The sequence below is a fragment of the Pezoporus flaviventris genome, unplaced genomic scaffold (genome assembly GCF_033815535.1).
Source record: "Pezoporus flaviventris isolate CSIRO_AGI_PZ_B2104156 unplaced genomic scaffold, CSIRO_AGI_Pfla_v1 ptg000013l, whole genome shotgun sequence".
Lineage (NCBI taxonomy): Eukaryota > Metazoa > Chordata > Aves > Psittaciformes > Psittacidae > Pezoporus > Pezoporus flaviventris.
The window spans coordinates 43,685,073-43,696,442 of NW_026892561.1; the positions used below are offsets into that span (position 1 = coordinate 43,685,073).

General features: G+C 36.3%; 1 protein-coding gene across 1 annotated transcript; it reads left to right on the plus strand.

The window, feature by feature from the left end:
- The first annotated feature begins 603 nt into the window (after positions 1-603).
- Positions 604-7,174, plus strand: RGS13 (regulator of G protein signaling 13). The gene is made up of 4 exons (XM_061451080.1): positions 604-672; positions 3,065-3,126; positions 5,041-5,207; positions 6,789-7,174. Exons 1-4 carry the CDS (start codon positions 608-610, stop codon positions 6,984-6,986), a joined length of 492 nt encoding a protein of 163 aa, XP_061307064.1. The 5' UTR covers positions 604-607; the 3' UTR covers positions 6,987-7,174.
- Positions 7,175-11,370: the final 4,196 nt, after the last annotated feature.

Here is an 11,370-nt window from a genome sequence, read left to right on the forward strand (position 1 = left end):
ATGTAACCTTGGCAAATAACTTGGCATCACTTGAAAGCCAAAGGAGAAAAAATAAACATACTCAAGGTTGCAAGATGATTTTTTTTTATTTTGTTTTTCAGACAAACATATTCTTGACTGCCTCATTGCCAATAAGATACTACAGCAAGTGTTATAGTATTTTTTTAATTGACTTTGAGATATTTGCTGGACAAATATCAGTGTTAATCTCAGACACTTAAATTTACCCAGTATTGTTCAGTTCACATCGAATTCTGATCTCCAGTTCAGGTCACCTTGAACTTTCAGGGTAAAGATGCCTGGTATCTCTGCTTCAGGTCAGGTTCATACTTGTAATCTCTTTTCAAAACTGGAGAAGCAAAGAGGCAGATACACCCATTGGACTACTTGGTATTTTTTTTTTTATAACTATTTTTAAGGTTTTGCACATTACAAAAAGATATTTTAGTTCAGTGCTTCAGCCATGACTCATAGATAAAGGTTAGACATATTACACTGCTAGAACTGGTTGCACTGCTATATGGAGACTAAATTATAAGTGGAATATAAGACAGCCAGAACTGAGCACAGCAGCTTTAAAACTCACATATTTTTCACGTTTAGGAGGATGAGTCCAAGTACTTGTTGGCTTTGCAAGGTATTCAGAGCAGAAGAAAATGGGATCAGTTCTAAGTAAGTACCAATGAGCTATTTATGTTCTGCAGTATGTGCAGCTGAATAGGACAGACAAAAATATCAAAATTCAGAGTGGAAGTTTACTTTGCAAGCTTAAAAACATGCAAGAAAGTGCAACATCTTCACAACTACCCCTGGTGATCACCTTCATATATCCAATTCCTTTATAGGACAGGAAGTGCCAAGTGTCATTTCCCTAGTGGTAGAAAGGTACATTTCAGTGGAAACCTCTTTTATATTAAATAGTATAAGCCTAAACTAATCCTTGGATTAAGTCCAGATTTGGGCCTGTGAAGAATTTGTAAGACACGTATTTTGGGTCAATAGTTTAGAAGAATTCAGACTGTTGGCAAAGTCTGAAGACATGTGGTGGATAAGACACATGCCCAGGTTCCTCCTGCAAGTCCTTAGCTGCCACCAACCTCAGTGAAGGCCAATCATAGCTGGAACTTTTGGTCAGCGTGTCACATCAGGGTGATGAAATGCTTCCATCCAACATGCGGTGTCCTCCACAGCAATACCGAGGTGTGTTTGATGTCTCCCAAAACTGCTGTTTGCATGAGGTTAAGTGGCAGAAATCTAGACAGCATGGCATTTCCAAAAGTGCCTCCTGAACTAGGACTTCTCTCCCACGCAGCAGCAGCCAGGAGAGCCCCTCGCACTGGAGAGGGTATAATAAATGAATGGTAGCTCCCACAAGACCCTACAACAGCCTTTGTTATATACATTTGTTTTACATTTTCCCAATTTTAAAAATTAAGGAAAAAAGTAAAAAGGTTTTTCTGTGTCAGTTGCCTCACCAGGCAGCACTCTTTCTACTTCACAGATTAATGGTAAAGACAAATCATAATCAGAAATAGAAATACAATAGCCCCACTGATTATGCTTAGTAAGACAGAAAAGATTGTCATTTATTCTGCATACAAGTGTTATTGCTGACAGAAATGAAAAAATGTTTGCATCAGTAATAGTGAATATGACTCAGAAGCAGCTCTTAAGGCAAAAATCATTCAAAGAAATAAAGATTCTCACTCCTCATAACAACATGCTTCAGGATTTTATATACAGAAGAGGCTGATAGCCCATGGGAAGGAAAAAAACAGTATCTTTTACTGGCAAGAGCTACTAGAGATTTATGGATACCAGAAGCTGATAGTGGCAAAATTTCTCTTACAATATATTTCTCTGACCAGGTCAGACTGATCAGGAAAGCCTGACAAAACAATCAGTGAGTCCCAGCATGTACTCTTTCAGAGAAACAGAGAATTTTATCAAATTAAAAATAAATGGGTGCTCACCAATTAAAAAAGCTACAAAGCTTCTAATGGCTGATGTGCAGCAGAAATCTATGAAGCATCATGCAGCACTCACACCAAAGCCAGTTTTGCTTTTAACTAAAATTTTACAAAATGTTCTGTGATACTGAGCTGCTGTTGTCAAAACTGTAGCTCATAGGAAAACAAAATACTTAATGTAAGAGGGATATCCTCCTAGGTTTGTCTGACGCATAATGGAAAGCACCCACTGGAATATATCCCTTGTGTTTTCTTCTACTAATATAAGCATAAGCATTTTTTCCAAGTTACCAGCATCAATGTCCTATAACTGCAACACTTAAAAATCAGTTGGTTGTAAATGGAGTTACGTGCACTTAAATGGAGCTATTGGCAGTCAGACATTTGTTTTTCCTTAAATTGTTTAGTCTCTCACCTCACTACTTCCATACTCTTTCCCAGAATCAGGCAGGAGACTCCTACAAGTTTATGAAATTATTGTTTAAGAATAGCAAACATGAAAGAAAGAAATCTGATTTTAATCACCACCAAGAACTGTCTAGATTAGTAACAATGTGTCATACTATACTGTAAACGACTGGAGAGAAATGGAAGTCCCTTACAACTAAGATTGCACTAACTTTTCATTATTTACCTCATGTTCAGAGCTTATATTCAGCTCTCAGCTGATCAGTCAATTTAGTTGTCAAAGGCCTGTAAATATTACTATAAGATCTTGAGCCCTTTAAGACTTTGCTACTAAATACAAACACCAACATTTCATAAAGTATATATAATGATTCCTGTCCCAAAGAGGCTCCCACCTAGAAATCTAGTACTTTCCTTGTGCTTCTCCTAAGCACAATTTAAATAAGCAAATGCCATATCTGGAAGAACTGCACGAGAGTACCTTGAGATGGAACTACATTTGTTACAGCAAAGAGAATATTTGATTCAGCATAATAAGATCTAGGATGTTCAGAAAAACCTTTTTAAATATAAGTTTTATACAGATCTTATTTAAACTAGAGACAGATTTTCAATAATGTAATTTCAGTTAATTTTTTATGCATTGAACCATAGCTAATCCTACAATAATCTCCTTTTTTCTAAAGGGTGTCTTTGGAGGAAGTGCTGCAATGGTCCCAGTCTTTTGAAAAGCTTGTAACAAGTAAATGTAAGTAATTGTATGTTTGTTTCCCAGACAGATTACTGAAAAAGTTCTCACGAAGCAAAATCAGTAACTCATGCGGTATAATGTATGCTGGTTTATATGCAACTAATGAAAACCAACGTTGTGTGACATGCTTAGTATGCATCAAACTGAAAATAAATGTAGCTTGCTGTAAATGTTTTCCCAAACTTGCCATTTCTGCAAGGACACGTAGTTCTTTTAAAGACACATAATAGGGGCAGGTTTACCTGCCATATTCCTGCTTAGAACACTGTACAGCAATATATATTAGAAGAAAATGAAAGAAAAGTTGACTTGGAAAATCCTGTGTACGGCAAAGACACGATACCTAATGGCACATCTATATAACATTATGCCCTGGAAGATAAATCAGACCTTCATCTCAGGTATGGGAAGAACTGTAGCTGCAGTAGCAAATCTGAACTTTCTCACTCCAGCATCCCCCTTCCTTATTCAGGGCTCAGAGCACTCCCACATTTCTCATAAATTTCTTGCCGCAAAACATCGCTACTGAACTACTTTTTTAAAAAACTCTGATGAGAAACTCATGTACAGAGTTACAGCACAAGCCTCTAAAGATTATTCCTAAGGACTGGCATAATTTTCAAACTGCAAACAAACTACAAAGAGCAAGAAGATTTTCAGAATTTGCACATTCTGTGTGTAAAGAAAAAAAGAAAAAGATCTTCCCATTACAATCTTTACCAGTAAACAATCTAATATGTTTATATATAATATATCTAATATACATATAATATATAAATATAAATATAACAGTTTTCAGATAAAGCACAGTGAGAAACCGCACAACAGAAAACACTTAAAAGACAAAATTATAGCACAAGTAGGCAGGGATACAAGCAATCACCCTTTCTGCCAGATGACAGGCAGTGTCTGGAAACATGAAAGCCCGGAGTGCTGCACTAGTAAGAAAGCTTTCTTTAAATAAAATCCTGATAGCTTCCAGCAGTACGTGGATGCTGTCCTTCATTCACTGCACTTAGATGGCGCTATTACTTGATTTTGAATTCATCCAAATGCTTAACAAGAGTCAGAAAGTGCAGTGAAAAGCCAGAAACTCTAAAGCCAATGGATTTTCAGCTCACTATGAAAAGTAAGTGAAGTATTTGCCTATCTTAGGCTTCAGTCTCAAAGCACATCTTTGTACTGCAAGTACCATTCTTGCACAACTGCTAGCACTGAGTGAAGCTTCATAAATGTTCTTCTGGCTAGAAGCATTTTAATGACTCTATTACCTAATTCTGTACAAAGCAAGTCTAATGACACTTCAGGAATTTAATCTTCACCAAGATCTCACTGATTTCTGCAGGCAAACTCCATTGTCAGGTGTTTCAAAGACAACCTCAGGTTCAGAACCACTTATTTGCTAAAGACAGTATTATTTTAACTGCTTTACTTCACTCTGTTACAGCAGCAAGAAAAGTTTGGTTTTTTTTTGCTAATTGTTTTTTCTCCAAGTTCTTACACCAAGAAAAGCATGTCTTATCAGTCAAATCATGATTATTTGATAATACTTAGGTATCTTCTGTAGAAAACTGGAACTGGAATTTAAAAATACTAGTCAGTCTGAATATGTTTGATAATGTTCACAGAGACCATGAAGAATAAAGTTTTCTGTGCTCTGTCTCTGCATAGTGAAATGCCATTGAAAGCTAAAGGGAGCTCTGCATGCGCAGGAAAATGCAGTGCTGAGGTATAGGGCTTCAGGGTGAGTTAGAGTGTTTAATTCCCCACTTTAACATAATCTATTAAGAATATTTATAGATGTACAATCAAGAAATATACTGCATTGTAAACATCCCTGTTGCCTTCAAAGGACTCTAAAGGTAATGCATATGTAGCGGTACATAAATTTGGCTTCTGAAATATTTACAGATGGGCCTGTGATTTACAAGACCTACTTGAAGACAGAGCACAGTGATGAAAATATGGAATTCTGGCTTGCTTGCGAAGCTTTTAAGAAGATCACATCACAGAGGAAAAGGATTTCCAGGGCCAGGAAACTTTTTACAAGTTACATTCAGCCCCAGGCTCCCAAAGAGGTGACGTAATAACACATGCACTTTATCTCCTCAAATAAAAATACCTGATGTGTAATGTTGCTTACAAATGCCTAGCACCTCTGGTATCCAGGGAGTGAAAACACTTCTTGTATTACTGAGAGTGAAAACTGTAGCAATGCATCCTCCCAAAACATTTGAACCCAGAATTTTAATACTTGCATTCACATTTTGACAATAGGTAAATCTTTCAACTCTACCCACCAAAGATACAAGGAAAAGGCACAGCTAGATTAATAACCAAGTTCTTGGATCTGTTCTAATCTTTTCAGCATCTGATCCAGCAGCCATTGACATCACTCCAATAGCTTTTGCATCATGCCATTGTTACAGGTATATATAACTCTGATCTTTGTAAGAGTAAATCTAAATGGACAAAGTAAAAACTCCACCCAATGCTGTCCCCTTTGTAAAATGGGCTAAAATAAAGGTTCCAAGACAGAATTGTTTTCTGCTTCCAACAATACAAGATTTAGGGAAAACAGAGAAGATCTATATACAAAACGTTTGAGGGTGATTTTATTTTCCTGACAAGTGATTATACAGACAAGGGTCTCTCCTGCACAATCAGTCATGCTTTGTGACCTTTAACTATTCCAGCTTATTACTTTCCTTGCAAAAAATAAGCTCAATCTGGCTTTACTGTTGCTGCCTCTGGCAGACTGAACATAACTGAAAAATCAGGCTGGTTTATGCATGACAATAAAATTATTATAGAATCTCAAAATGCAGCTTCCCTGTTGACACTGAAGGGAAGCCAAAACCAACTCAGCTGCATCCTCAGATGCTGGCTGAGAGCAATTGCTGTTTTAAATGACTAAACCATTCCCACTAATACAAAACTTAAAGAAATCTGAAAGTTCCCTCTGCTGGTTTTAAGTGCCAATGGGCAAGAAAATGCATTTTTAGTGATTTTCTGCTGTATTTTATTTTTAGTGTGTGCAGCTATAGGAAACTCAGCGAGATATTTGCATTTTCAAAAAAAAAAATGTCAGTATTGTCAACTACAAAATTCATCAATCAAACATACAGGCTTAAATTAGGATATTTAAAAAAAGATGTGCAATTTTTCCTCCCCCCTAAAATAGTATGTATTTGGATCTTGCTTAACTTCCTTAAGGCTTGAAGTCTAGGGCCCATTTTCTGCACAGGAGCAAAGCAATGACTTTACCACTACTCTCAACCTCCACTGATCACAATAGTCAGGTTTAAGATGGCTTTTCCATTAACGATGTGGGACAACCTGGGAAATTCAGACAGCTCCCATGCTTCTTGTCCCCAAGGGAGCAAGCTACCCATCCAGCTACTACCATACCTCTTACTACATCAAACAACAAAAGAAGAGCAAATTGGGCAACTAATAAGATGGAGTTTTCTGGCAGTATAAGGAGAAATCCACTCTGCTAGAATCAATGTTTTTCGTTAGGTGCTGATTTAAAATTAAAGGGTATATGAAAAGATATAAATAAAAGGCAGTTAATAAAAGTCCTCTGAATTCAATCTTCCTTACCTTTCCTTTGCATATATTCAGTGATACTTGAGTAATGTTGTTTTCTGTTTCAGATTAACATTGACAGTCCTGCAAGGAAAGCAATTATAAGGAATATTCAAGAGCCAACACAGTCCTGTTTTGAAGAAGCACAGAGAATAATTTACATGCACATGGAAAGAGATTCTTATCCACGATTTCTTGAATCAAAGTTCTACCAAAACCTCAAACACAGCCTTCAAAATAATGGCAGCAATTCAGTGGTAAATTAAATAGAAAGGTTGAAAATTTAGAAAGGTTTTCTGTGGCATATAAATATTAAAATTTTAAAGCAGACAGAAGAAATTGGACAGTGGAAAAATATTACTACTAATCTGCTCAACTGTTTTGTTTATGTTAGAATTGATGAGGCACTGTCTTTCCTCTTCCCTTTATTTCCCCATGGAACAGTTCTGATTTTGTTTTCTTCTCCCATCAACGAAACCCTAAAAGCTAGTGAAAACTAAGTATAAAGAAGTTTCAGCTGAAAAGGATTGCCTAAGGGTTTAGTCTTTTACTGATATTTAGAGCTCTAATAACATTTTCAGCATTCCTTTTTGGAGAGGCCTGAAATAAAAGAATGATTTTGCTGCTAGAAAATGCATGTTTGTCCTCACATAGCACAGAAGAAAAAACATCCGCATTGCTGCATTGGCTTTTTTGTTGTTTTATTCTTGTGTTCTTCTAAAGTAATAGGTGATACATTATGAAGTACAGCTATTTGCTTAATCTTAAACTATGAAGTGTAGTATTCATACAGAGTAGAGTTGATTTTATGCTGAATTATGATGTGCAATATAATCTAAAGAGATACTTGGTCTATGGTATACTACAATACTACCAGTGTATCCTGAATTTATCTCCAGTGATAAGACTCATTAGTAATTTGTCTTTTTTTTTTCTGGGCATACCAAAATGTATTTCTTTCCCTTCAGTCACCCTAGTAATTAGATACAAGCAAGCCTGATGTTTGAACATCATACTGTAAGACAAACAGGGCTCTTTCTCTCATGCATAAACTGTAAAAGACAACTTACTGATTCATTGAACAAGTATTGAAGTAGCCTGGTTTACATTCAAAAACCAATCTGATTCCTCAAGTCTCATTAAAACTGGAATCATTTAATTCTTTTAATGTACATCATCATAGACACTAAAAGCCATAGATATAAGAGACCTTTCTAGCATACTCTCAAACTGCATTATTCCAATGAGCACAAAGAGCAAGTAATTCTGACATCAGCCACAAACTCTGATAGCATCACACCGATCCTCTAGAATGATTTCACAGGAGAAATGAGGTATTCGTTCACTTGGATACATTTATTTAACTGAGATTACTTCAATCATGTTGCTAGTTTATGCTTCTAAATTACTTTAAGTTGTAACTTGTCTGCCTAGTTTTAAAAGGCAATTTTTGTGACAATGTTATTGTCTCACCTCTGTTAGGAAAGCCTAGTCTTTCTATGGAAAACTCACACCTGTTCATTGTGCCATTCACTTAACCACAGTAAGTTTTTTGGTCTTCCTGAGAACTTCCCATGATTTTTCAAAGTGAATGTCTAAGCCTTTTCCTTAAAGGCAACCATGAAGACACTCGTCAGTGCAGACAGTGAACAAACAATCTGGTTTCACTTCTGTGGCATCTATCTTGTAATAAAGAAAAACTACAGTTGTTCTTTTAAAACGTTCCTCTTGACCATGTATTAAGATATTATTTGTGAATATATTTTAAGGAAAAGTCTCAATCCCTCCTGAAAGAATGATCATTGTTTAGGGTCTCTGAGCAGTGGTATTATTGTGGTGTACAGTATAGGTTACATTTGGGAACAGGGACAATGATTTACTGATGACAGATAAATATCTTGGTCAACAGCTTCAAAATGTATAATATGATTCCTGGGTTTGTATGACATTATGTTGGTAAACTGTGATTGTCTGTGAGTGCTCTGATGCCAACACATGAACCACAGTGTAAGTGATCATAAGTTATCATCAATTTCTAGGGTTACAAATACTTTTTGCCCATAATTTTAATAAAATTTTTAAGCCAGAATTTATGTTCATGTCTAAAGCTGAATACAAAGCAAGTCTGAGCACAATCTACACTACTATAGAAAACATTAAAGTAACTTCAGTGTTGTAAGAAAAATGATTGTTAGTATAGAAGATAACTCTTTCCTTTTACACTGACCTTATATAAATGGATTATCATATAATTGTGTGAATTGTCCGCTCATAAAACCACTTTCAGCAAGCAAGGACTCCATTGGCAATGCAGCTCTTGCTGCTCTTTAACTGCTGATGCATGTACAGTGCATTGGTCTTTGGCTTGATTGACCCTGCAGATGTCACAACCTCACAGCAAAGAAAAACTGGAGAAACTACTAAAAAAGCAATCCCTGCAGGGAAGCAGATACATGACAAAAGCCAACCTGAGCAGAAGAAGAAAGTAAACAAAGGACTATACTATGAAAAGCCTTCCCATTTCTGTATGAATTAGAAATTCAGAAGGCCTAGGTGCTAGTCTGTGAGTGAAAAAGGCCTCTATTGACCAAGGATATATTTCCACATCCAAACAGGCTTCACATGCAGTCTTCTGAAGGGCTTAAACAAAGAGGCTGGTCAGGTAGTGTGTTGACAGACAGAAGCCTTCTCCCTGCAAAAAGGAGATTATTCGGCAGGGCTGGGGGGGGGGCAGGGAAAAAGGAAAAATTCATCCATACAGAATGCTCAGAGAACTCATAGAGGGACCCAGGAACTCATTTTTATGTCATCAAATATTTAGCATTTATTTTGCTAACAGGTCATTAATCTAGCAACCCTTATTGCTGGCAGGTGTGTTAACTTTACATTTCCTTCTAGAAGCAACCAAAAGATTGGGTTTGTGTGTGTGTGTGTGTGCATCCCAATGTTGGAAGACAAGAGGGTCTTTTCCCCAAATAGATTTATTGTTAACTGGTAGAGATCTTGCTCCTGCTTGATTTTTCTTTGGTGTGACCAGATGCACAATGACAGTGTATTTCACCAGATCACATGATTCATAAACCAGTTACTAATGGCAGCAGCAATAACAAACCACTGCTTTTAACATTTTCATTAACAGGACTTGAACAAGCCCAGGTACGCTTTCCACTGGCAGGCAACACTAAAGGGTATTTGCTCACATTAATCATTCAAAGCTACTCTTCAGATAGATAAAAAAAACACTATAAAATGGCTAAATTGGCAGAATTCTCTCTCATTCTTCCCTTGTTTATTTAATGTGAATAAATAATTATAACATCAAACAATAGCAATTTTTCAAACACATTATATTTGACAAGATAAAAACTCAGATTAATAAAAACACTATGGCAATTAATTGCATACAACCATGGAAACTGTTGACCTATTCAGACTCCCTAAAAAATACTGGACAGATAGTCTGATGTTTTTTGGTTTGTTTGCTGTCATTTGGTTGGCTTTTTTTTTGGGGGGGTGGGGAGGTTTGGTTGTTTAGTTGGGTTTTTTTTTGGTTGCTGTTTTTGAAAATGCTGATAATTGGATCATTTTACTTTGTACGTACGAGCTGTGTTGGCCTGCTTTCTTGATAAAAGTGACAAAATTCTTCCTCCATTTCCTACTCTATTTTTATACTGCTGCTTTCATGACTTCCACATCCAGTCTATGTGTATAGATGATGACAGATGTAGAATAACAAATGCAAATTGTATATCAGGTCTAAAAGACATAGTAAGGATCTGCTTATAATTAGAGCCAGTCAAAATAAAACTGTAAAAATAGATTAGCCTGACCTTTTCTGTATAGATGGATGGTAAATGAGAATATATAATGTCTTGTTGCTGTCTGATAAAAAGCCTTCAGAGACTGAGTTGTTTGGAGGCTTTTCTCTCAATTTCTTTCTATTTCATACTTCCGTATTAACTCTAGATATTTCTGCTTTTAAACCTCAAGAAATAAAAGCAGGCAGTCTCACTCTAAGCATAGTAATGAAGTAATATGCAGAACTTCATACCGTAGACAGCTGATTTAAGCAAATATGAACAGAGATGTTTACCACCAATTACAGTGCAGATAAGGATGTTTAGGAGCCTACAGCCTCAGAGAAAAGGGAAATGACTGTAGCATTTCCAAGTATTGCCAAATATATAGTACTGTTACAATCACAGGTCCCTTCAGAAACTCATGTTTGGTCTAACGTTCACTAAACACAGAGGAAAGTGCAATGGAAAAAGTCTTTGGGAAAGAACATTTTTCTGTACATGCCAGTTACCTGGATAACACTGCTGCAGACTGTTGCTTTTCCTGGGCAAAGATAATTCAGCATCCTAATAAAGGCTTCCCTACAGTGCCCTACAACAAATCCTCACAGAAGTGGTAACCTCTCTTGGAGGATTTACCCATTTAATAACTTGTCAGTAGCACTGAGTAACTGTACAGCTCTGAATGCTTTGATTTCAAAATCTTATATTGCAAACTAAATAAAATAAAATAAAATTTTAAATTAAAATTCAAAATAGCAGTCCCAATTCAGGGGCTGATTAGAATGCACAAAGGATTACAACTTTTTCTTTTTTTTTTAAAATGAAAAAAGAAACAGGTACAACAAAGTAG